This window comes from Rousettus aegyptiacus, unplaced genomic scaffold, assembly GCF_014176215.1.
Source record: "Rousettus aegyptiacus isolate mRouAeg1 unplaced genomic scaffold, mRouAeg1.p scaffold_m13_p_13, whole genome shotgun sequence".
Lineage (NCBI taxonomy): Eukaryota > Metazoa > Chordata > Mammalia > Chiroptera > Pteropodidae > Rousettus > Rousettus aegyptiacus.
This window is the reverse complement of record NW_023416288.1, coordinates 32,620,933-32,648,906: the sequence shown is the minus strand read 5'-3', so window position 1 is coordinate 32,648,906 and position 27,974 is coordinate 32,620,933. Positions and strand designations below refer to the sequence as shown.

The 27,974-nt window shown below is 36.9% G+C and overlaps 1 protein-coding gene across 1 annotated transcript; it reads right to left on the bottom strand.

Moving 5' to 3' along the window:
* On the bottom strand, window positions 1-27,974 carry CCDC126 (coiled-coil domain containing 126). Its single transcript, XM_016159588.2, has 3 exons — window positions 27,732-27,974; window positions 14,445-14,830; window positions 1-1,801 (listed from the first exon to the last, which is right to left on the bottom strand). The coding sequence occupies exons 2-3, from the start codon at window positions 14,680-14,682 to the stop codon at window positions 1,617-1,619; spliced, it is 423 nt and encodes a 140-aa protein (XP_016015074.2). The 5' UTR covers window positions 14,683-14,830; window positions 27,732-27,974; the 3' UTR covers window positions 1-1,616.

Below are 27,974 nucleotides of genomic sequence, written 5' to 3'. Positions count from 1 at the left end.
TTTGTAAGTACAAATAATATATTTTATTTCATTTCTGAAAACATAAAAACAAAAACGTCCACATCTATTAAACAGATAGAACAGTTATTCCAAACTTCACCTGGCAACGACATGTAATTAATTTCTTCACATAAAGGTAAAGTACAGAGAATGTCTGGAAAGCTACCTTTCATAAAACAGTATTTTTCTCATACTTATTTTAATAAAACATTATAATTATTGCTACTACATGTAGTAGCATATTATAATAATGAACAATACAATATCCAAAACTAAATTCAATATAATCTAAATCTAGAAGCTAGCTGCACTTAAGCAGTTATTATAGAGAATAAATACTGAAATATAGGGCACCATATGGCAATTAAATTTGCTACAAGAGAAATTTAAATAAAGGTGTCCTTTGCACTATACTAGAATTACCCAAGATTAGGATCTCTTGTGCTATATACATTAGCTGTTTTCCTGAAAAGATAAGTCAGTCTTCATAATTTAAATTATATCTTAAGTGTTCTTCATTATTTTTAAGTGGTCACTATATAAAATGAATGTCTAACATATCTTGTAAATCCAAAATTTCATAAAGCAGGATACTCTTATATAATGTTAACATTTTCCAAGCAATTTAATGCAGCACAAATACCTTTATACATCTATACATCTGGCTAGTGTCCTTAAGAACCCCATTCTCACAAATATCTCAATCTCCCCCACCCTGACAACATAATAAAAATTACCCGAATATGGAAATAATGTGCTTTCCTGACAGCATAGACACTCCAATGGTTAAAATTATAAATTAACATTCACATATGTGAAAAATCATGAATAACTATACTGCTTTATTTTTAATCTCATCATAAAAATATCTTTTATTCTTCAGAATATATATAAGAAAATGTCATGTATAAGATTAGAGATTACTATTTTAATGTTATTTAACTGGTCCAATGTTTAGAATAGGTTACAGACAGTGGCTACTACCCATTTCAAGATTATACTCATACAAATGTCATTTTTAAAAATATACAATAATTAACCTCCAGTTATTCCGAAGGATAGTGCAAATGAAGACATTCTTTGGGTCATTATTTCAAAACATTATTTCAACATTATATTTCTGTACTCTGCTCACAGTCTCAGTAACAAAACAGAATACTGGAAGTAAGCACATTCTCTAACAGTATTAGTCTGACAGTTACATATATTGAGAACAAATGACAGAGATTCAATAACAACATTCCCCACTTGTCTGAAAAACATGTTATATATTTAAATAAATATTTTATAGAAATGAATCCATGTCTTTCAACGTTTTTGTTTAGCTCGATTGCAAATAAAAGATTTATACAAAGATCACCTACCTGCTCACTACATCAACCATGTTACTAAATTCCCTTTAAGGATATAGTACAGCATTGAAGAGACTTGCCTGCAGGCAAACTAATAACTTACAATTTATATACAGAGTTAGAGTTCCATGAATCCAGATTCCTTGAAAATGCATAGAGCTTTTATTAATGAAGTATACTCTGTCCTAGTCAGCGATGTGAAAGCTTTTCGGTCATGGGATGCGCTCCGTGGTGGATGTAGCAGCACGAGGTGATCTCCGACTGCTATCTGATGCTGCCTGATGCGTTCATCCTTTTATTTGTGGTTACTGGCACCAGGTTCCCACTAGTACCATTGGTAGTGTTGGTTGCCGAGGCGTTTACAACAATGTAGTCGACTTTGTTCTCTAGCTTTACTAAGCGTTGTAAAATGTCATCCAAAAGGACAGCAATTGTTCTTTTTAGATCCGCTAGGGGGAAAAATCAGAATACACCATGTTAAATATTGGAAGAGCACTTAAAATTTGTGTTTTTATAGTTCGAGGAAAAAAGTGAACCATTACTGAGTCATCTGAAAGAAAATTTACTGAGGAGAAAACACTCATACCACAAACAGGAAAGGCCTAATTATTTTAATCAAAAGCATCACATTTAGAGCTTCTTAAAGGAATTTCGGAGTTATAAATGGGAAAAACTCTCACTTTTCTAGTGCAATAAAACAGACTTAAAGTCTGGTTCGAAAGCTGGTCCCTCTGTAAGAAACCTGTTCGCCTTGAGTTTCTTCAGTTTGTAAAGATGACTGTGGTCTAGGCAGCTAAGGAAAAGGCAGTAGCTGAGCTATGAAAGTCAGTGAAACTCAGAAACAAGAAACCTGGAACCTCTACAGGCTGAGGTATGGGGGAGCCTAGGATTCAGGGTAGCTGCTAGGAACCTGATTCGTGCCGTAGAGATACTACCAGTAGTTCTAACTTAAATTTCATACAGAAAATGATATGGACTATCTAGAAGGGACAAAAATACAAAAACAAAGTGGATTAGAGGTTACCAAGGGCCAGCAGAAGAGGGAATGGAGTTACTGCTTAATGGTTACAGTTTCTTGTCCGAAATGATGCAAGCGTTGGAAAGTTAGTCCTGATGGCTGTGCAACTCTGCAAATATAATTAGTGCCACTGAACTGTACACTTAAAAATGGTTAGAATGGCAAATTTTGTTACCAGAAAGGTGTAGCGAGGGTGATGATAAAAGAAGGTGGTTAGAAAATGCTTCTGAAAACAAGAAAACAAATGACAAGAAAAGAATGTAATATAAAGTGAGGAAAAACTTTACTTGGAGAAAGTCCACTCATGGAAGAATGAGATTTCCCGGCAGTGTATTTTCTGGCATCGTTTATCATGAGCACTTATATAGTCTAGTCTAGTAGGAATGTACAATGAAAAAAAGGACAAGAAAAAACCTTTGACACAAAGTATTTAGCGATGAAATGTCATGATACATACAACTTCTTTTAAAGGTGCCCCCCCCCGAAACACATATATTTGTACAGAGAAGATAAAAAGAAATATAGAAAATTTTTTAACAAATGGTGAGTCTACATGAAAGATATATGTTTATCATGCAATTTTCCCTAACTTTCTATAAATTGAAAAGTTTCAAAACAAAAGCCTAGGAGAGGAGATATTTCTTTATTAAGACCTTTCGACCAAGAGTTATAATAGTATCTGGTAAACAAGAGAGAATTAAATTTTTTTTAAATCCTTCAGCAACAAGACTAACAGGTAACTGCTGGATCCCTGTTTACCCCTGGTGGTTACTTCCTGTATAATATTTGAAGAGGTAGCAATCTAGGCCAGAGAAAGCTAGTTAGAAAAGACTAGGGTAAAGGGTTTTACCAACTTGTTAACATAAAATGAAGCTAAAGTCCTAGGAGGTTTGACACCAACCTGGGGTGTGACATGGATTATAAAGGTAGTTTAATATTGATTGGAGTCAGGGTTAAGAATAGTAATTAAAGGAAAAATTGGGATTAATGAAGAACAAATATAGGATGACTTGACTTTAACAATATTCTAAATTATCATTAAATATTCCCACCCAAATTTTCTAAAATCAATTGTTTAAATAAAATATTACAAAAGACTAAGATATTTTTAACTACCGTGCTCCATGGTATAAAATTAGCTGAAAAACCAGGACTAATGCTTCCTGAACTTGGGATTCTTTTAAATATACCACAACTCGGGGGTGGCTCCGTAGTGTAGTGGTTAGCACATCTGCTTTACACACAGAAAGTCCTGGGCTTGCACCCCAGGGGGAGCCACAGACCATACCCCGGGTGCACCAGGCCCAGGGTGCACGCCACCAGCGTGTGGGAGGAGATACCACGCCTTCAGAAATCCAGTTCTTAAGGGAAAAAGGCAACATCCATAGGTCAGGGGTGGAAGTGGGGGGTGGGAGGGAGGAATTAAAGAGGGGGGAAATAAATAAATATACCAAAACTCCCCCTTTCTCTGGATTCATAATCTAATTTTATGTTTATGTTTCATGGGACTACATATTTATGGCAGCACTTCCCCATAAAACCCTATCACTGAAAGTGCTACTTTTGATTAAAAAAAAAAAAAAAAAAAGAACTCTTCCCTGCCATGGGCACCTGTTCAGAATCCCTGAAGGCAACCTGAAAGTGGATTCCGTATCATATCCATCCTTTTACTCTCAGCTACTTAGCTTGATGCTTCATCACACAGCAGACACTCAACAAATGTTTGAAAAGAACATCTGCTGTATGTCTGATTCATGTGCCTGGTAGGTGGTACCATTTTTGAGATTGATGTGAGGATCAGATTTAGAAAATAAAACCCTTTAAGGTTGCTCTATTTCTGCTTTATGCTTCCTCTTCTGCAAGAAGAAATCAAATAGTTTAAGGGAGGGGGGAAAAAAGAACAGAAAAGAATGGAAAAAACTACAAAGGCACATAAGAATACAGATACTATAAAAACAGTATCTAGCCCACTTGATTGTTTCACAGTACATGATTATTTCACAGTACACAAAAATCAAAAGCAGGGTACCATGTTATTAAATATACAAAAGATTTTGGACATTAAAAGATGCTAACTGTACTATAACGTAATCAGGGATTATGTGGCACAGCAGGATGCCACCATCATCTCAAGGCCTATGGAACATGGGAAAAAAGCAGCTATGTTACCAGAGCCCAACTCCAAGGATACCTAGTGTAAAGCAAGTCTGACGCTACAAAGGAGATAACTACCTAAGGCAGAGAGGGAGAAAAACACCCTCGCATTTCCCTTCCTCCTACTTTCCGAAACTGTGCCACTGTCTCCCATTGACTGAAAGTAGGCAGAAGCTAGCTGATGTGGAAACTTGCAAATGCCACCTACTGGAATCACTCACCTCCTGGAATCACCCGCCCTTGAAACATAAAACAGAATGGAGCAAGGGCGACCAGCCATAGGCCCAGCACAAACAGCAAGTACACATGCCTTTATGGACTCCGTACTTATGTTTCTGTCTTGATTTATCTCTTATTTATATCTCGATGGGTTTTATTGTTTTTATTCATAATATGAACTGTCTCAAATCTGTTGTATATGAGACAGATATAAAGATAGCCATGTATATATACAAGAAAGAACAAAACTGCAGTAAAATGTAATAAAATGACTAATGAAAATAAAACACAAAAGTGTTTAATGCATTGTATAAATCAAAAACTTTTCCTTACTAATATTTTCCAAATTCAAATTGATATTTTACCACTACTAACATCGGCTTAATGGTACAAGGAAGAAAACTTAGAAATCACTTCTTAATTATCAAAGCGAATTACCCACTGTAGAGTTTTCTGAAGCTAGCGATAAGACAAAAATGATTTCCTGAAAATCATTTAAATATCGAAGAAAAAAGTGGTTTCAAATATTCAACAAATGTTTTATTACTTCCCTACTTAACACTGCAAGGCACATTGTTTAGATCCCATAAGCGGATCAGTATATGTTCCTATCAAACTTTAAATACAAATTAAGTGCTGTGAAACATAAAATAAGTCTAATTTTTCTTAAATGAAAAAAGAAAAACTAGATAATGGATTTGACTAAACAATATAAATCATACATAAGCTATGTTTTAAATAGCCACATCAAAATTAACTTCTAATAGGTATTCTGAGATTGACTTTCCTTTAGGAGACTTAGAATACTCTAAGAACTATTCATTTTACAGGTTTGGTTTAGAGTTTTGTTTTTTTGTTGTTTTTCTTTTAATAAATAATTTTATTTTGAGATAATTGGAGATTTATATATAGTCATAAGAAGTAATAAATACAGAAATTCCTGTACCAAGGATCCCCTAATACTAACACCTTTGCAAAACCACACTCAACATCATAACCAGAATACTGACATTGATAAAGATGCAGAATTTTCCCATCACCACAAGGATCCCGATGTTGGTCCTTTTATAGTAATACCCTCTTCCTTCTCATTAGTCTGCTAGTACGGTGAATTATATTGATTGATTTTTGAAAACTGAACCAACCTTGCATCCCTAGAAAAAAATGCCACTTAGTCATGGTGTTTAGTTCTTTTTATATGTTGCCAAATTCTGTTGGCTAATATTTCTTGAGGATTTTCACATCTATATTCATGAGGAAAACTGGTCTGCAGTTTCTCTTTCTTATACTTTGTCTGGTTTTGGTATAAAGACAATTCTAGCTTCACAGAATGAACTGAGAAGTGTTCTCTCCTCTTCTATATTCTGGAAAAGACTGTGTAGAATTGACATTAATTCTTACTTAAACTTTTGATAGAATTCTCAGTGAAACCAACTGGGCCTTGGAGATTTCTTTTTTGGGAGTTCATAAATTATAAATTCAATTTCCTTAATAGTTTTTTGGCTATTCATGTTATTTCATAAAAGTGAGTGTGGCAGTTTGTGGTTTTCAAAGAACTGGTCCATTTCATCTACGGTATCAAATTTATGTGAGTAGAGCTGTTGATAGTCCCTCATTACCTTTTTGATGTCTGTATGGTCTGTAGTGACACTCATTTTTTCACTGCTGATACTGACCATTTCAATCTTCTCTGTCGGTCTTGCTAGAAGTCTGTCCATTTTTTTTTTTGACCTTTTCAAAGGACAAGCTCTTTGTTTCATTATCCTCTACTGTTTTCTTTCAATTTCATTGATTTTTGTTCTTGAACATTCCCTTCCTTCTTATTGCTCTGGGTTTGTTTTGCTCTTCTTTTTGTAGCTTCTGGAGATGGGAGTTTAGATGATGGATTTGAGACTTCTTTTCTCGAGTATGCACTTAGCACTCTAAATTTCCCTCTCAGCACTGCTTTTGCTGTGACCCACAATTTCTATGTTGTATTTCCATTTTCATTCAGTTCGTTGTATTTTTTTTTAATTTCCTTTGAGACTTCCTTTCTGACCCATAGATTATTTAGAAGTTGTTTGGTTAGTTTCCAATTACTTGGAGATTTTATTATCCCGTTACTAATTTCTAATTTGAGTTCACTACGGTCACAGAATACACCCTGGATGATTTCAATTTTCTTAAATTTGTTGAGATTTAAGGCCCACCATATGATTATTTTGGTGACTATTCCATGGACTCTTAAAAACGTGTATTCTTCTACTGTTGGTAAAGCCTCTATAAATAAGATTCCATAATTAGACTGTGTTCCTCAGATCTTCTATATCCTTGCAGATCTTCTGTCTAGTAGTTTAACAGTTCCTGAGGACAGGAGTGTTTAAGTTCTCACTGTAATCGCGGACTTCTCTATTCCTGCTTTTACTTCTCCCAGTTTATAGATACACATTTAGGATTGTTATTTCTTCTGGGTGGGTTGACCCTTTTATGATCATATAATGTCTCTCTCTGATTTTGGTGGTTTTCTTTGCTCTAAAGTCTACTTTAACTGATATTAATGGGGCCATTCCTTACCTTGTTTGTATACTGTATCTTTTCCCATCCTTTTACTTTCAGCCAGCCAGTATCATCAAATTTGACAGCACATACATGGGTCATTTTTTTTTAATCCAGTCTGCCAATGTCCTTTAGAACATTTATATTTAATGTAATTATGATATATTAGGGCTTAAGTCTGTCATTTCATTTTTTGTTTTGTTTTGTTTGTTGTTTCTCACTTCCCTGATTTCTTTTTCCTGCCTTTCTGTGGATTACTTGAATATTTTTTAGAATCCTGTTTTGACTGATCTGTAGTGTTTCTGAATGTACCTCATATAGTTTTAGTGGCTGCTCTAGGTATATCATATAGATGACATCATGGTCATTTTACTAATTTGACTGAAATATATAATCTTACCTCTCTTTACCAACTGTGATGGCTCACTTTATATGTCAACATGGCTAGGCTAAAGCACCTACACAAATCCACCAGTCTAGCTGTTGCTGTGAAGGTAGTTTTTAAGTGTGACTAGCATTTAAATCAGTAGACTTTCAGTAGAGAGGACCACTTATATAAAGTACATAGAACTCGTCCAATCAGCTAAAAACCTTAAGAAAAAAGACTAAATTCCCAGAATGGAAAGCAATTCTGCCTCCAGATGACTGCCCTTGGACTCAGGACAACATCGGCTCTTGACAAAATTTCCAGTCTGTCTATCCTACAGATTTTGGACTTTCCAACCCCCAAGACTGTATAAGCCAATTCCTTAAAGTCTGCCAAGCTCTCTCCTGCTGTTTCTCTGGAAAGCCCTAATATGCCATTCTTTACCCTACTCCGTTATAACATATTGCCTTGAATATTTCCTCTATGTACATTTTGAATCTCATCAGTGTTATAATTTTTGCTTCAACCATCATAGTTTGGAAAACTCAAGGAAAAAAGGAAACCTACAGAATTACCCTTATTTTTATTTACCATGTTATTCCTTCCTTCCTGATAGTTCCAGGTTCCTCCTTTAATCACTTCTCCTGTTTAAAGAATTCCTTTAGCCAACTCTTAGAGTAGGCATGCTAGTGACAAATTCTTTTCCTTCATCTGAGAATATCTTTGATCTTCTCTTCATTCCTGAAGGATGTTTTCACTGGGTATAGATTTCTGGGTTGATAGTTCTTTGCTTGCTGTATTTGAAAAATATTTTGCCACTTCCTTCTGGCTATGATGGTTTCTAATGAGAAATCCACTGTCATTTGAATTATTTTTCTACTTTGTTATTTTTCTCTAGCTACTTTCAAGACTTTTTTTTTCTAGTTGCTCTTTAACTTTTCAGAAGTTCAATTATAATGTATCTTGGCATGAATTCTGGAGTTTATCCTGCTCAGGGTTCACTCAGTTTCTTGAATCTGAGGCCTGTGTCTCTTGCCAAATTTCAGAAGTTTGCAGCCATTATTTCTTTTGAGTACTTTTCCAGTTCTGCCTTCATTCTCTTTTTTCAAAACTCCAATGACACAAATGTTACATCTTTTATTATAGTCCCACAGGTCCCTGAAGCTCTGTTCATTTTTTTCCAGTCTATTTTTCTCTCTGTTGTATAGATTGGGTAATTGTTGTTTTGTATTCCAGTTCACTAATTTTTCCCTCTGTCCTCTCCTTTCTGCTGTTGAGTTAATCTGCTGAACTTTTTATTTTAATTATTGTATTTTTCAGCTCAAAAATTTCCATGTGCTTTTTCTTTATATTTTCTATTTATCTGCTGAGGCTTTCTGTTTCTTTGTCGATGTTTTCTCTTTTTTCATTTGCTTTGTGTTCATTAATTCCTTATTAAAGCATTTTTAATCATGCCTGCTTTGAAATCTTTTTCAGATAATTCTAATATCTGTCATTGATTGTCTTTTTCAATTCAGGAAGAGATTTTCCCTGTTCTCCATATATCACATGACTTATATTTTGACACCTGTACATTTACATATTATGAGATTGTAGATCTCATTTAAGTCTCCTATTTTCGGTGGTATTGTCTGAAACCACTGTGGCAAGGCAGAGGGATGCCACCTTGTTACTACCAGGTGTAGGCAGAAGTCTAGGTTCCCTACCTGGCCTCCACTGTCACCTAAAGGTGGCGACGTCCTCATCACTCCTGGATGGAGGTGGCAGTTCCACATTCCCATGTGCTCTTGACATTGTGGTGGGGATGGCCTCCTTACCACTGGGCGATGATGAAAATCCCAACTCTCCCCTAGGTGTCCTCTGGCATCACCCCAGAGGGAGGATGGACACACATTTTGCCATGCAGAGGTGAGAATTTTGGCTCCCTGGTACCATGGGAGTGTGGGGTAGGGGGTACATGTTCCATCATTGCCTCACAAGGATGGAAATCTAGGCTCCCAGCAAACAAGATAATCTTTTAACCTCTCCTATAAACAAATACAAAAGCAAACAGACAGACGCCATCTGAAACTAAACAGATTGATGAAGTGTGGAGAAATTGGCATTTTCACACTGGTGGGAAAGTGGCAGTAGGAACGTATATGGTAAAGCCTTTCTGGAGGGCAATCTGACAAATGTCTAGTAAATTTAACATGCATATCCCTGACCAAAAAATTCCACTTCTAGAAAATCTATCCTTCTGAAACATTCACAAACATGAAATACACACGCAAATATATTTCACACACACACACACACACACACACACACACATGCACGCTGCAGCAATGAATCAAGCACACTAAAAGAAGTTAGCAACAAATTATCAATCATTACAGAATAAGGGGGAAGGGGAATAGTTATAAAATGAAACAATATTATTTCATTAAAAAGGATGAAATAAACCTGTATGTAATAACATGAAAAGATATTGATTGTAATTAAGTGAAAACGAAATAGCTACAAACTCATATCTACAGTACAGTCTCATTTTTGTTCAAAATAAAACAGTGTGCTGGATCATATCAAACTATAGCTGGTTGGCTGCCTGTCTTTATAAATAAGGTTTTACTGGAACACAGCAATGCTTATTTTTTGCAATGGAGGTCAATATTTACTAGTTAGCCTTTTACGAAAAAGTATGCTACCCCTCATATATGCCATATCAACTGACATTCTCTTTGCTTTACTTTTACTTATCTGTCATATATTCCTGTAATATTTGAATGCTTATAATAAACATAATGTTTTTATAAGAATAAGTAAAAAAACATTTCAGAGAATTGGTTAAATACCATGAGGCCATTAAATAATGCAGGTATAAATTAACAGAAATATCTCCACCATATATTAAATTTTAAAACACAGTTTACAAAATACCATGTGTAGGTGGGTCTCCTTTTTGCTTTTAAAACTGAGTTGTTATACACAGCTGGGCAGCATAGCACAGATGGCTATCATTTAAAATATCACAGTTATTTTGCTCAAGTGGAAGGAATTTTGGTTTCAAGTATTTCTCTTGTTCTAAAAGAATTGCTTCTTTATTGCTTCTATCAGTGTCTTTGAACTAAGCAGAATGAAAAACAATTTAATTTCTGTATCTATATCTGCCAAAGGTAGATCCATCTCAGTTTATATCAATGCCTTCATGCCTAATCATCTAAATTTGATCCTCATTACTTCATAAAAACCATCATTAAGAGGGAGAAGAAAAAATAGAAAGTGTCCAGGGCATTCCCAGATGAAGATGGTAAACTGAACAAAGGCATTTAACCTCTGATTCTGAATACACCGCAAAAACAATAAAAGTGCTTTTTTCTCTTTTTCTTGTTTTTCTTTTTTTAAGCATAATTCCATGAAGCCAAAGGTAACAAGAGATGAGACAAAAGCAACAAAACACCAGAAGCTGGAAAGCAGACGAATGTTTACTGACTTGGTAGATCTGAAAAAGTTGGATCTTAAAAGAGAAGAAAAACCAAGAAACGATTCAGAATCTCACCCTCAATAGGCCCAGGAATGGTTACACTGGGTACCAATAAAAACGGGTAAGAAGCGACTAAAAACAGAAGAATTCAATGAATTTTTATCTATTAAGTGATAATAGGATTCCTAAATTCTTTATAACACTCCAAAACTGGGCAACAGCTAACCCCCACCACTACAGAAAATCTCAAATGTATTTTCTGAAGCCAGTAGAGTAGTTTGAAAACCTGGGTACCACACTGAAAACTGGGAAAGCGAGTGAAAGTTTACACCCCTCCTCCCATAGCCTTTTCCTTTCATTCAGATCCCAGGACTCTTGGAGGCCTACATTCTCCAGCAAGAAATTGGAAGTCTTTCTCAAGGGAATTTGCCCAGCTCGAGAAGAAAAACCTAAATACACTGATATCTGGAATATCCCCCCAAACTGACTGATATTGTATAATAAAGAATTTGGCTGGCCTTTGTCCTGGACCTGGGTATTTAGAATTTCCTGAGTGATAAGAGTGCCTTTGTTATTCATGGTGGACCCACGGGGCCACGCCTGATAGTTTATATTAATAAAGTGTCTAAGACTGGGCCCTTAGATAGTTTGTGCTAATGAGATGATGCAGGATGGAAGCTAGTCTTGCCAAAAAGATCAACCATATGATTACAGAGTTAGGGCTTCTTGGTCAACATCAAATAAAAGAACTGGAAACTGAGTTCAACCACATGGCCAGTGATATAGTCGATTACATGTAGACAACGAAACCCCCCCAAAAGAACTCTGGACACCAATGCTCAGGTGAGCTTCCCTGGTTGTCAATACTCTTAATATTCTCAGAAGGGTAATATGTCCTGATTCTATGGGGAGAAGAGAGCAGAAATTTTACATTTAGAACCTTCTCAGACCTTGCCTTATGCATCTCCCTCTTTGGCTGGTTCTGATTTTCTTTCTGCTATAATAAAACTGTAATTGCAAGTATTGTGCTTCAAGAGAGTTTAAGAGTGGAAACTCTTAAATTTTTAGCCAGATGGTCAGAAGTAAGGGAGATCTGAGGATTCCCAAATTTATGACTGGTGTCTGAAGTAAGAACAGTATGGTGGAGGATTATGCCCTTAACCTGTGAAATTTGGTCTTACTCCAGATACCTGGTATCAGAAGTCATTGCAAATAATAAGAATACTCCCAAGGAAATGTTCCAGCCAGATCACTCTGTGGCGCATACCACCCAATAACTGAACACTTCCTATGAAGCTTTTAGTGTCTCACTCTTTTTAAAAGCCTCAAAAGGCTAAGGATTACCTGACAGATTTGCAAAAAATGGAAGAAGACTTCAGAAAAGCTATCATTGATAACCTTAGAGAAAAACAAAAAGAACTCATAAAAGTTAAAAATACAAGAGACAAAAAGCTTCATAAAGTGGTAAAAATAAGGCTGAAGAAATATCTCAAAAAATAAAGCAGAAAGACAAAGAGATGGAAACTAGAAGAGTTAATAAAGGAAAACTAGAGGACCAGTTCAGAGGGCCTGAATGCTGAATAACAGATTTCAAAAAAGAATGGAAACAATGGGGAAAAGGAAATCAAATAAATAAATTAGAAAAAATATTCCAGAATATGTTTTTCAGGATTTAAAGTATTCGCTGATGTTTCCACTTATGTACTCTATACACAGACCTAATAGCATCGAAAAATTTCAAAACAGTATGAGACAAAAATTTCATAAGCTTCCAAAAAAAATAAGTCACATATAAAAGATGAATGAAAACAGCATTTCGGTTCTCAATAAGAACACTGCCAGCTAAAGAAGGGGAAAGAAAAAAGAACAAAGCCTTCAAAATCCAAGGGAAAACAATTCCCAAACTAGGATTTTATACCCAAACTTTCAATTAAGCATAAGTGTGCTGGTGAGGGGTGCTAAGGAAGAGAACTTTTCAGACATACAAGGACTCAAAACTTTGACCTCCCTTGTATATTTCTAAATCTACGAGAGGATCTGCTCCCCTAAAATGAGGGAGTAACTAATAAAGAGGAAAGCACAGGATTCTAGAAAACAGATCAAACACAAGAGAGAGAGAGGAAAAGGGAATCCCCAGGATGATGGTGGAGTGAGATCCCAGAAAAACTGACCACCACAAGCCTAGAGAAAAACAGCCCAGAGCAAAGTAGATCAGAAGGCTTGAGAAAGATTTCTTCAAGATAAAGAAAATGACAGAATAACTAATGTGTCTGCATATACTGAGAGGAAATGTGAACAACTGTGGGGGAACTGGGGTGGAAAACTAGGTAAAGAAACAAATCTATGCTTATTAATTCTAGAGGGCAAAATAAAGTTGTACAAAAAAGGAAAAGTAATCATAATGTACTAGATGGCTCAGTAATGGAAACCATTAACACAGTAATAATAATGCAAACATAAACGTTGTTTTAATCAAAATTATGATGAGAAAATGGCAGGACCAGAAGGACATGTGTGTGCGAAAGCAGCATTAAGCCGGAGGGCAGGATGCGATTTTGGGTAATAAAGAAAGCTGAACCCTCATCTTGCGTAATGAGAAGTTAACAGATCACACCTATAACTGAAAAATCAAGAAGTAACTCAGAGTGTGTTATTGAGAGGTATAAAGGTAATCACTAAGTAAATCAGATTAAATAATTTAAAATGAGAAGTGGGAAATGTGAGGTCTATTGGGGGTTGGAAGAACTTTTTATTATAAGAATCATAACAAATTTCGGTTCCTTAAATACAAGTAACTTTAAAAAACCATTGCGTTTAACAAGAGAACACGAAAAAAAACACGTTTTATCTCTTCTCTCTCGTTTTTTTAAGTCTTTAAAGCAAGAGCGAACGTGTCATGCATACAGAACTTAAAACAGAGCAGGAACCTGGGATGTGAAAGGGAGAATGGCAATAAACGACACTGGAGAGAGAGAGGTAGGAATTAAGAGATATTACATAATTGTGGTCTATATTGGGATAATCGGGAAAATGTAAATATGAACGAAGTAGGATAACAGTATTGTAATTATGTAGAAAATGGTCATTTTTTAGATATACATATAGAACTATCTAGCAGTAAAATATCATAATTTCTATAATTTAAATATCCTCAAAAAAAGATAAATATTGCAATATAATTATAACCATTACATCTAATGAATATATGAATATTTATCATATTATTTCTACTTTTCAGTACATTGAGGCAGGAAGTAATGTGTCGGAGTTCCATGACTATCTTTAAATGGGCATAGGTCAAAGAGGAAAACTAGAAATATTCTACAGTTATCTTACCATATCCTGCCATCGAAGCACCACTCTCGACATCCATTGTGTTCTTATTTTCCTCTGCTAAAGCTTTAACGTATCTTTTGCTTAAATCTAGTATTTGTTCACGTAACTTGACACTGCTTTGATGTCTTGGTTGTTGAAAAGTATAGTGGAGTAACATCAACCCCCAAATGAGTCCAAATATAAGCAACAGTAAACTCAATTTCTGGGACATACTTTTTCTTGAGATTGTAAAAATCATTTCGGATGAAGCAAACAGACTCGGCTGAAAAGTGATAACTAGAGACAAGCCACCAAACAATCCTTTTGAAAGAAAAAATTTCCTCCTTCTCCTTTAATAGTGTATGTTCTTCATCTTCAGCAAAGTTGCCTTCAACCTCCAGGTAACTCTGTAAAATTGAGAAGAAATAAAGGTGATAAGTCATAACCTATATCAATAACAAAATAGACAATGACAGATTTAAGAAGAAATTCTTTAAATAGTTCTGATTGGAACTATATCATCTTTGCCAACTTTCTCCACCACTAAGCAAGCTTCCAGGTCTTCCATTCATTTCATTTACAAAGATTTTCAAAAATTCAAATTAGAAATAAATGACAATTCAAAATATCTGAAAAAAAAAATGCCACCACAGTCACAAAATTCTTTGAATGACTCCTTGTCTTTTGTAACTAAAACTCTGGATACAAGATTTATAGGAAACCTCCGTCTGTTCCAATACAGGTCACCAATCTAAATATCCAAAAACTATTTCTCTCCATCAAAAAAAAGATAGATGGCAAAATGAAAGCCAGAAATAAGGAAAGATGAAACAGATTACAAAACCAAGTGCCTCTCTGGGGAAAACAAACAAACAAACAAATAAAAACCTACAATATAAATAATGTGTCAATATTTGAAAATATAACCAGAAAATATTACTAATAGCAAAAAGATAAACTTAAGAAGCATCCAATCTAAGATGAAAAATAACATAATTTCCAAGTCTATACGTCTAAGTTTATACCAGATATAATGACAAGTGTTAAAATTTGTTAGCACTCTTTTTTGTATTTTCAAATTCACAATTCTAAACTTTAAATGAAGCAGGTATGTATTTTTATGATTTAAGGAAAAATGGAAAAGGTATACTTCAATTTTTTAAAAAAGAGAAAGGTGATGACAATCACAGAATCTGGAAAGGCATGAAAAATAATAAAGTCTGCGAATCACCAAAGTGTCCAGTGAAGAAAACTCAAGGTGTGGAAAAAGGCTGAAGAGGGTAAAGGGGGTAAAATATATGGTGACAGAAGGAAACTAAATTTAGGTGATGAGCACGTAACACAATATACAGATGATGTATTACAGAATTTTACACTTGAAACCTATATAATGTCATTACCCAATGTTACCCCCAATAAGTTTAATTTAAAAAACTCTAATGAAATAAAATTCTTTATGTTAGAAATACACCTAGAGTCAAAAAGTGCATTTCATAGTTTAATAAAAATAATTCTTAAGAGCTTTTAACTTTCTGTACTATGGGCAAATAAAATGTACCAATTTTAATCCACTTAATAGAGTATAATCACATAATGACTACAATCTGATTTGAAGATAAGACTAGAAATGAATACAGTATTAATTAAGGTAAACTCTGCAGAGCATTCAATTAATTTCAACAAATATTAACTGAGCCAGCATATATGGCAGGCATTAAGAAAGCTATGATTCTGCCATAGAAATGTGTTTTATAGCACAGGTGCTCTCAAAACTTTTTAAATCTTATATAAAATATCAAAATGCAAAACACATACAATCGAAGATTCTCTAGTAGATGTTTGTGTGTGCTGGGGTGTGTGTACAGTGGAGGATCTTCTGCCCTGCCAATTCGCCTGTCCTGTTCCTTTCCCCTACACTACCACCCAACCCCTGATACACTTATAAATTCTGGGACACATTAGACCAGATAGATTTAAATTGTTATTTTTAGAGCATTTAGCCCCAAAGCAGCAGAATATACATTCTTTTTAGGTGCACATGGAACTTTTTCCAAAATAGACGTTAAGCCACAAAACAAGTCTCAATAAATTTTAAAAAACAAATCCTATAAAGCATCTTCTCCAACTATACACAATGGGATAAAGACAGTATATTCAGTAAATGGTGTTGGGAAAATTGGACAGATATATGCAAAAACTAGACCACTTTCTTATACCGTATACAAGAATAAACTCAAAATGGATTAAAGACTTAAATGTAAGACCTCATCCATAAAACTCCTGGGAAAAAACATAGGCAGTAAACTCTCTGACATTGCTCTTAGTAATATGTTTTTCTGATATAATTCTTCAAGCAAGGGAAACAAAAGAAAAAGTAAACAAATGGAAATACATCAAACTAAAAAGTTTTTGCACAGGAAAGAAAACCATCAACTAAATGAAAAGACGACGTACTGAATGGGAGTAGATATTCGCCAATGATACATCCAATAAGGGGTTAATATTCGAAATTTATAAAGAAGTCATACAACTTAACACCAAAAAAATAAACAACCCAATTTAAAAATGGGCAGAGGACCTGAACAGACATTTCTCTAAAGATATACAGATGGTCAAGAGACATGAAAAGATGCTCAGTATCATGAATCATCAGAAAAATGCATAAAATCACAATGAGATACCACGCTTCACACTTGTTAGAATGGCTATCATCAATAAATCAATGAGTTGATAAGGATGTTAAGAAAAGGGAACCCTCATGTGCTGTTGGTGGGATTGCAAATTGGTATATCCACTATGGAAAACAGTATGCAGTTTCCTCAAAAAATTAAAAATAGAACTACCTTAAGACCGAGCAATTCCACTTTTGGGTATTTAACCAAAGAAATTCAAAACACTAATTTGAAAATATATACAAACTTCTATGTTCACTGCAGCACTATGTACACTAGCCAAGATAGGAAGCAACCTAAGTGCCCATTGATGGACAATCAGATAAATATGATGTGGTACATATATACAATAGAATATTACTTGGCCGTAAAAAAAGAATAAAATCTTAACCATTTACATCAACATGGATGGACCTAGAGGGTATTATGCTAAGTGAAATAAGTCAAAGGCAAATACCATTATTTCACTTAGCTGTGAATATAAAAATCAAAATAAACAAACATACAAAACAGAAACAGACTCAGATACAGAGAACAAACTGATGGCTGCCAGACAGGAGGGGGTTTCGGGGACTGGGTGAAAAAAGTGAAGGGATTAAGAAGTAAAAATGGGTAGTTATAAAACAGTCACAGGGATGTAAAGTACTGTGTAGAGAATATAGTCAATAATATTGTAATAACTATGTATGATGCCCGGTGGGTATGAGAGTCATCAGGGGGAATCACTTTGTAAATTACATAAATGTCTAACCACTATTCTGTACCATTATAAAATAATATTGAATGTCAAATGTATTTGAAAAAAATTTTTTAAGAAAAAAAGAAAATACAAAAGGAAAACAAACTTCAAATTCATCATAAGTAATATTACTAAAATAAAGGGGGTTTGTTTTGCCTGTGCTTATAAAAGCCAAACAAGATACCAGCAGCAGTTTGCAGCAAAGAAAGTAAAGGTTTAAGGAAATGGCACCAAGCTGAAGACACAGGTACACTAGCACTCAAAGACCTGCCTCCTCGATGGCCTCTAGGGCAGGGGTCCCCACCCCCTGCGGCATGGACTGGTACCAGTCCGCAGCCTATTAGAAACCAGGCCACACAGCAAGATGTGAACGGCAGGAGAGCAAGCGAAGCTTCGTCTGTATTTGCAGCCGCTCTCCAGTGCTAGCATCACTGCCTTAGCTCATCAGGCATTAGATTCTCATAGGAGCACTGGTCCCCAGTTCCAAAAACGTTGGGGACCACTGCTCTAGGGCACAGGTTATACAAGGGAAAATACTCATTAGTCACCGTAGCTAAGGGAGTTGGGGTCATGGACTCTACTGCCTGGTCAGGCCTAGGGTAGGAGGCAGCTGGTCACTGCATCAGGTCCTGATGTCAGTCATGGCGCCGGTTTGTCTGGTTTTGAGAGGATCCCAGCAGGGTGGTTCTGCCTTCATGAGTCTAGAGCTGAAATACAACTGAGGACAAAATATTATCTTTAGTTTGACCAAAACGGTTTCTGCGGTCAATAGACCTAAGATGCAAACCTAAGGGCTTAATGATTAAGTGAGTGTTTGTATAGTATGTGCAAAGGTGAAAATATAAGGAAAGCAGCAAGTGAGTCATGGTACTATTAGACTAGACAAGGCCGATTTGAATGAAGGTAAAATGAAAGTCATTTCTAAAAATGTTTTTGCACTGTTACAGTAACAGCAGGGGAATTTTTAAAAGCAAAAATAAAATCATCATCACCTTCATCATTATTATGATGTGGACCTAAGATAGAGTATGGAATATTTTGAGGATTCCCAGGGGAAAGTTCTCACTCAACTGCAGAAATTATAAAAGGTATTAAAGTCCATATGGCTCAAAAGTAGAAGTAAGGCAAGGAAACACAATTAAACTGAAGAATCTGTAGAGTACTAGATCTGAAGGAGGGCAACAGAGTGTAGTCCAAGTACCATCATCTCCAACTGGACTCCTGCAGCTGCTTCTCAAGCGGTTTCCCCATTCCTCTTCAACCCCATTTCGAGCTATTGTCCTCACTACAGCCAAAATGTTCTTTCAAAAACAAAAGTCATGTTTTGAAGAGCCACATTTTGAACATTTCTCCAAAGGAGAGATGCAAATGGCCAATAAGCACATGAAGACATGCTCTAATCATTGATCATTAGGGAAATACAAATTAAAACCACAATGAAATACCACTTAACATCTGTTAGGATGCCCATGAAGGGCATTAGAGTATGCCACATCAAAATTTCCCACCTGAAAATATCAGGATTGTGACCTGAGGATAACTGAGAAATAGCAGATGCCCAGGCTCCCTGCCCGCCTCCTTTCTACCTTCAAGCAAGACATGCATTTCCCATGAGAAAGTGGAATTGATGTTGAGTCAAATCTGAGCAAACACATCTTACTAAAACAACCCTTATTTTCCATTGGTTTCCCCCCATATATTTACCTTCCCACAATTGACTGCCCGTAGGAGCTCAAACTCCTTTCTCTTTGCCTTGTCATATCTCCACAATTTATGGCTCTTGTTTAAATTATATATAAACTCTGAGGCCTAACTCCTTAAGAGTTTTCATTTCTGTGAGGCCCTTCATTTGTATAAGAAATAAATCTTTTTTCCTGTTAATGTCTTTTGTCAATTTAATTTGCAGAGCCCAGACACTGAACGTAAGAAGGTAGAGGTAAAAGTCTTTTTCTTACAGCTTGTGGGGTTCATTACCAGTTCCCCTCAAGATGTGCTGCTGTAGTATACATATTGTTTTGAACTAAGGACAATTTTAGCTTCAGGCTCAAGAGAAAATTCTACCCCTCCCTTTTATCTACCTAGAAAAACCTGAATTAGTGGCCTTTCCCAGAATAAGAGATTATCAGAGTTAACCTCTTTCAACAAACATATCTACAGGGCAGGACAAATTTCCACTTAAGCACCTGCTCTTCTTATCATCCTGCAATGACCTTTTGAAGACCCCAAGGCACCTTACCTCATCCCTACCTCGTACCTCATCCCTAACTCGGGATGTCTTATATACCCAGGGTTGTTTCTAGTTTCTGTCTCCGAACCTCTCTTGCATGTGGGGTCTCTGACTTTCATGCACATGGGGTTCTCATACATATGTATGTATTAAATTTGGTTATTTTATCTTGCTAATCTGCTTCATGTCTATTTATTAGACCAGCCAGAAGAACCCTGAGGGTAGAGGAAAGTTTGTTCCTCCCGCACAAGCTATTTAAAAAAAAAAAAAAAAAAAAAAAAAAAAAGAACTACTGGTGTAGATATGCAAAAATTGGAACTCTTATGCACTGCTTGTGGGAATGTGAAATGGTACAGAACTATCATATGATCCAGGACTTCTACTTCTGGGTTAATCACAAAAGAATTGAAAGAAAGGACTCAAAAGAGATACTTGTAGAGCCGTGGTCATTGCAGCATTATTCACAATTGCCAAAGGTAGAAACAACCTAAGTGTCCATCAATAGATGAGGAGATTAAAAAAATGTGCTACATACATATAAAGGATTATTATTCGGCCTTAAAAGGAAATAAAACTGATACAAGCTACAAACATGGATTCACCTTAAAAATATTATACTAAGTTAAATTAAATAAGACAGGCACAAAAGGACAAATGTTGTATGAATCCACTGATATAGGTGGCTACAATCATCAGATACACAGAGACAAAAAGGAGAATGTTGGCTACCAAGGGGAGGTGGGAGCATGGACAGTTATGGTTTAAAGATTAGGGTACGGACTTCCATTCTGGAATGATGAAGAAGTTCTAGAGAAGTACAGTGGTGACCGTTGTATGACAATGTGACTGTATTTAATGCTACTGAACTATATACACTTAAAATGGCTAACATGGTACATTTTATGGTTACATATTTTTTTACCATACTCACACACACATCAAGTCATATCACTCACCTGTTTAAAAACTCTTCAACAATTTCCCACTGCACTTAAAACAAAATGAAAACTCTCCCACAAGCCAGGAGGCCCTGCATAATCTGACTTCTACCTTTATTTCTCTGTCTTAATCACACCACTTCCCCCGTGCTCATGGTGCTCTGGCCACACCAGACGAACACATCAAATTCTTTCACCTCAGGGTCTATATGCTGCTCTTCCCCTGCTGTATATGCTCTTCCCATGCCTTGGTCCTCCCATCCTGGTTCACACGTCACCTCTTCAGAAAGTAGCACTCCCGCTCCTACCACACCTCCAGCCTCAAAGCACGCCATCACTCTCCATGTGGAATGACATAGTCTATCTTTAAAACCCTGAGCAAGTTATTTTGACTCCCTAAACCCTGATGTCCTGACTGCCAACAGTCTCTTCCTAATCCTGGTGAGGGTAAATGACACCTCACCCTACTCAATAAATATTAACCCTTATTAGAATTAATGTCAGACGCTTATGCAGCAATGCCAGTAATTCTTAATAACATGTGTAACTTGAGTTAATACTGGTGATGTTTTATTAGACCCAAATAAAACTCCTCTGATTAGCACTCATGGCCCTCCATAATCCAGTTCCCAGAGATCAAATTTATTTCTCATTAATCACAAGAATATCTCCCCCAATCAAGCCAGTCTTCTCAGTCATCCAATAGTAACAATATATCTTACACGTTTCCTTACATCCTCTCAGTCAGTCAGTAACAGCCAGCTAACAAAGAGGCTGCAGGCTTGAAAAAGTTTCTACTCAGAATTTGTGGCCAACATGAAATATTTCACCGGTACTACAGGTATGCCTCGGAGATATCGTTGGTATGCCTCAGAGATATTGTGGGTTCAGTTCTAAACAACCACGATAAAGTGAGTATCACTACAAAGAGAATCACACAAATTTTTTGGTTTCTGAGTGCAAATGTTTATACTATACTGTGGTCTATTAAGTGTACAAATGTAATTTAAAAATACCTTCTTGCTGAAAAATGCTAACCATCACCTTAGCCTTAATCAAGTTGCAATCTTTTCTGCTGGTGGAGGATTTTGTCTCGATGTTTATGAAAACACTATATCTGCAAAGCACAATAAGTGATATCTGTATGCCTGTAGTCACTGAAGTATTAATTATCCAGTCCTAAAAGATGACATAACAGCATGACGGTGATGAGTAACAGCATGTCTTCCAAATCACCCAAAATGAGACTAGATAAGCTTTTTAAATGTTACCTTAGCAAGAAGGATTTCAAAACCTCATTACCTCAGATTGTCTCTCACAGCACAGTATAACAACTGATTTTACACATCGTATCAACCAATCATGTGTGAGCCTGTCTCCTTAAATCCCAGGTCCCTGAGGGGCAAGACTAACTTGCCACACACTGCTGCCACAACTCCACAGAGCCTGGTGAATGATCAGCAGAGATGTCTTACAATTACTTTAAACACATCCCTGAGCCTAACCCCACCTTCTCCCAAGCAGCAATGTGACCTCCCTGTAATGTTTTTTGGGTGCAAAGGGGCAGAGGAGATGGAATTCTGAGTTAAAATTAAAGTATCTTCAAATTTCCATTTCTGGCCTGGAAGAACCCGAGAAGAAATATAGTCCAATATCTCACATTTCAGATGAAGAAACTAAAGCCCAGAAATGTTAAGTGTTTTGCCTAAAATGAGAAAATCTGTTAGTGGCAGAAGCTGTCTTGGTCCAGAACACATGTCTTAAATTATTATTTAGGTTTTTCTTACACTACCTCCCTTACCTTCACTAGAAAGGTATGTTTGTAAATACTGAGTGAATTGTAAAATTAAATGAAGCTTGTTCATTTTTGCTTTAAAAGAATGTAACTAACAAACAGTAATGGCAGTTTAAGGCAATGATCCTAAAATTTTAAAGAACTGTAACTTGGACTATTCACTAAATTATCAAGTTGGTATATTAAAGTTTTAAATATGCTTTACTCACATAATCAAAGCATTACAAAGTCACTACTAGAAGAATTTAAGAAATCTTAGATCTTAGTTTTTTTTAACCTAGGCACAAAACTGCAATAGAAAAAATATGAAGTAAAACAAAGTTAAACACAAGGTCTTCTGGATGTAGATACCATCACCATGATCAGCAAGCACAATGATAAAAACACATTTCCAGGAAAAAAAAAAAAAAACCAACGGGGGGCGGGGGGTGGTGGTCAGGGGAGGATACCCAAAGGCCCAGGCTCAAACACGACCTTTACATGCAATTTCATTTAAAGAGTGAAAGAACTTGGTTTATTCATTCATGTGATCACTTATCCATTCACAATATTTATTAAAGAATCTACTATGTGCCAGAAACCAGAGATGCGAAAGGTGAAAGAAGACAGGATTCTTGTTCTTCTGGAGATTATGCTTTAGTAGGAGTAGGACAATAAACAAGGAAACACAGAAACAACCTAATTTCAGCCTGTGGAGAAAATAAACAGGGCGATGTGAGAATGCCTAAGGAGTCGTCATGAGGCGTAAGTCAAGTGAGGCCCTCTAAGCAGGTTTGATCCGAGAAAGAACAGAAAGTACAAAGTCTGGTTCCAATCTCCTTCCAACTAAAACCCTTAGAATGCTTTTCTAACCATAACTTTGGGAACGGGCAGTAAATTCCTTACTCTTAGCCTCCTCATTACAAATCGATGGCAATGAGGGGACTCTTAATTGCCAGCATGGACTGGCCTAGTGTGGAGAAATCAAAGTGAACAGAAGGAAACCCATGAGCAAAGAAAGCTTTGTGTCCCCTTTCTTATGAGAATGGCATTTCACTGTTTAGTAATATACAAGAAGAATAATGATCTGATATGGTGATCTTTACAGAGAAAAATATATTCTTATTAGTTTTTCTAACATGAAGTGGACTGTGGCAAGATGGAACAACAAATAAAGTCTAGGTAGCAGTCCGCCTAGACTAATCGTAAGCATGTTAACTTACGATTGTTTTTAAGCATTTTAAATACAATTTTTTCAAACTCTAAAATATTCCTTGTTAGAGAACGCAAATGTAGGGAGAAAAAAAAAAAGAACGTGGAGAAATCTTTTTCCTAATTTTTATATTTATTACAGTCCTTAACATTTCCATCTCGATATGCAAAACACATAAATCTCCAAAGATCTGTTCAAAATCTGCAAAGATCTGTTCAAAATTCTATTATGAATGTGTCAAATAACAAACATGCAAACAAGTAGATATTTAAGCAATTTTTCAATGGGCAAATATATTAGTCCAACATTACCATTAAGGACAAATAAAGACAGAATCAGTGACTATCTAAACTAGGACCCTCTCATGTTAAACATACAGAGCAGCACAAAGAGGATTAATGACCACCCAACATCAAACAAATGGGAGGAAAATGAAGCACCTAAACTTTTTTTTCAACTTAATACGTATGTGTATGCATACATATCTTTTCATACACAGTTGCCCACAAGTACACAGTTATACATCTATGAAGTCTTAATATAAAAAGACTCTTGCTATGATGCAATCAAAAATTTTAAAAACACTGCATTTCACACTGTCTTGAAATGCTTCCTTGTATTTTTATGTAAACTTTGCGATAGCGACTTTAAAAACATTAATGATGGCTAATTCTGTCTTAAAAATCTCTCCTTCAGATCCCATTTTTGCATTTATTCAGCATTCTGCTTCTTCTACTATATGACTACAGCTAAAAGAAATATCAATACCAATATTAGCAAAGAGCTAGCAGAGAAACTCTCATTCAGTCAAAGGTGCTACAAGAAATACTGCCTATTAAACCCCAAAGGAATTTACAGCTAGAAAAGCAGATATTTATAACAAAAAGACATAGTATGTTCACCAGACCTCAGAGGTTCATAAAGTTCTCTCCAAAAGACTCAGTAATAAGTCCTTCCACAGGCTTGACCTCAAAATATAATTTCAGGGGAAAAGACTCATTCCTAAAATGTTTTCTCTACATAATACTGCCTGAGGCCAATATCTGGGGGGAAAAAAATTCAACGTAGGACACAGCTATCCACTCCTAATTAGGTCTGATTTAAAATGTGAACTGGCTGAGAGAAGCTACACTAAAATTCCAGCTGAGAAATAGAAATATCATATCTCAAGATATTAAGTCATTTTTAGATGGCTTATTTGAGAGAGGGAAGAGAAGACAGTATCACTGAAAAGTACACAGATAAAAGAAAATGGGTAAAGTCAGTCAGAATAAGAATATAAAGTGTTAAGGCAAAAGGGAAACTAATCACTATGTCATAGTAAAAGTTTAATCTAAAATATATTATGCAGTACTAGATATTTCAGTCACAGAGTCTGACCTGCCCACAGCCTCAGCCAATCATGTTTTGTGCCACATGACCCCACCACAACTAGCTAAATGGAGGCTTTGGGCACCTTTGCCTGAAGCCTCACCGAAAACAGGGCCCTAAGCAAACCAGGGTGTTGGGAGTAGGAACATAAGAGGAAAGAATTCACAAAAAGAAACAATGGAGTTAGAGGAGAGTATTGACAAACTAGTTACAAAGCAGGCACAATAGGTAAACTGAGGCTACAGAGTAAAAGAAAATACAGAGTAGGGAGGAAGAGAAGCAGGTATGCCAAAAATGCAGAGAAGGCGTGTGCCGCTCATGAAAAGGGAGGATGAACTGGTCAGTAGAGATAGTGGCAGCTTTCCAGTTCTTTCATGTGTATCCCCTTCTTTCAAGTGGAAATGTACCCGTAAGATACAAATAATTGACTAAAAGGATTTACATCCATTTTTTCCACATTAAAAAGAACATCAAAAACCCCTTATCATTGAAAGTCTGAGCTAGAAGAGTCCTTGGAATCAGACTAATTCACTATTTTAGAAATAAGGAAATTGAGGACCACAAAGGAATCCAAGGTTACAGGGCTGGGACAAAAACCAAGGTCTTCTGTCTCCATAGTCGTTGCAGTAAATAACACCAACGCAGACATTTTTCTTCAAAACGAGTACTTCTGCCACACGTTTTAAAGTGAATCAGAAATCTTCACGTGCATATGCTGTCTCCCACGGTTTAAGTAAGTTTTCCACGTAATTACTCGCTGGCTCTGTTATCTTTATGAAACACATTCATTAGATTTTTCCTTCTCTTCTTAAATATTTCTTTTAAATGCATCTGTCACTAAAGACATGACAGAAAATTCATCAGGCCCCACTGGCTTTTCCTGGCCATAACTATACAGTCAAAAAATAGCATTACTCAAGACATGTTATTTCACATATTATACAATAGTGTTTGACCTCAAAGTAGTACAAAACAGACATTTTAAGTGAAAATAAATTCAGCTAAGGACCACAAAAATTTCCTTGAAGAAAAACTCATAACCAATATCAGTAAAATGCAAGAGGAAACAGTGCAAGAACCGAAACTAAAGAATTGGGGCTAATGTGAACTGTTTCAAGTCATTTATTACATTCATTCAGTTTGTCCTACGAACAAAAACTACAACTTGGAGAAACAAATCCCAAAGGGAGAAAATTACTAACCAGTGAGAAAAAGTAGAGAGGTAGAAAAAAGTTGATACAGGGTTGAAAGATGAAGTTGGAAAGGCGGTGAAGCCGCAGGTCGGCACTGCAGAACACCTCAGATGCTCACTCTGCCAAAACAAACACTTAAGCTTCTCTAAGGATCCCGCAAAGGACACAGCGGATGCGGGGGGGGGGGGGGGGCGGGGGTGGATGTAATAAATCCTTGCATGTATCTCTAAAGCTGATCCACAGAAGAGCAGAGTCATCAATTTCGTAAGAATATTCTCAGCCATCTTAAAACAGCGGAAATCAAGAAGATAGCATATTTTAAAGAATTCCTTGCTTAGGTTTCAGGTGAATATGGTATAAGGAAAGAACACACAACCTAGGGTGCTAATAATTAAAGAAAGAAAAACACAAAACTCACAAATCCAGAGGTTACTTCGGTATAGCTAATGAAAGTATCGTATTCTAAAGATTTTTGGTCAAATGAAGAATTAGTAGCGTTGTAAGCATATTATTTCTTGTTCTAACAGCTTAAAGGTGTGTATTTTATCTCCATGTAATTGATGAGAAAACTCAGGTTTAGAACCTTTAATTAACCAAGGTCACAAAGCCAGAGAGCGAGTGACGATCAGGACTGAAACCCAGGCTGCCTGAGCCACTCTTAATGCCGCTTGCGAGAGTACAAGCAGTTTCGGTTCATCCTTATCGGTCACCCAGGAATTGAGTTTTGAAGAGGGAATTAAAAGGAGGGGACATTTGACTTTCTCTCAAAGTAGAGCAGAGCTGAGCTGTCAAACAGCGAAAGGAGCGAGTGCGGCTGCAGCGCCGGCACTCCATCCCCGCACCTCGGGTCCGTCGCTCCCCCGCGCCAGGGGCCGCGGGACCGAGCCCGCTGCGCTCGGATCACGCCGCCGGAGCCACGCTCGCTCCTCTGCCCGGGGCCCACGGGGCTGCGCCTGGCAGAGCCGGAGGGGCAGGGACAAACAGCGTCCCCGGCGGCGGCCGGGGGCTACCAGCCGGTCCCCTAACCGGGTCTCCGCGGACCGCCAGCGGCAGCCGCCGGGGAGCTGCGGGGGGCGGGGCGCGGCGCGCGGCGGAGGAAGGGCGGCCGCCGGCGGGCCAGAGGGGTTCCGCGGGCTGCAACGCCTCCACCCCGTGCTTCTCTCTCGAACCCTCCCCATTACCTTGACAGTGGGCTTCCCGTCACTGCCGCCGCCAACGGGCGCGCGAGCCTGGGCCGGCGCAGCGAAAGCGAATTAGAGGGCGTCAGCTGCGTCCCGCGCTCGCGAGGCAACCTCCAGGTCGGAATGGAGAAAGGCCGGGGCTGGGAATTAGGGACGAGGTTCGTTTTCCAGCTTGTAGAGATTTTACTCTTCTTGTCCCTCGCACTCAGCTTCCGCTCCGCCTCTTGGCCCGGCCGGGCCCTT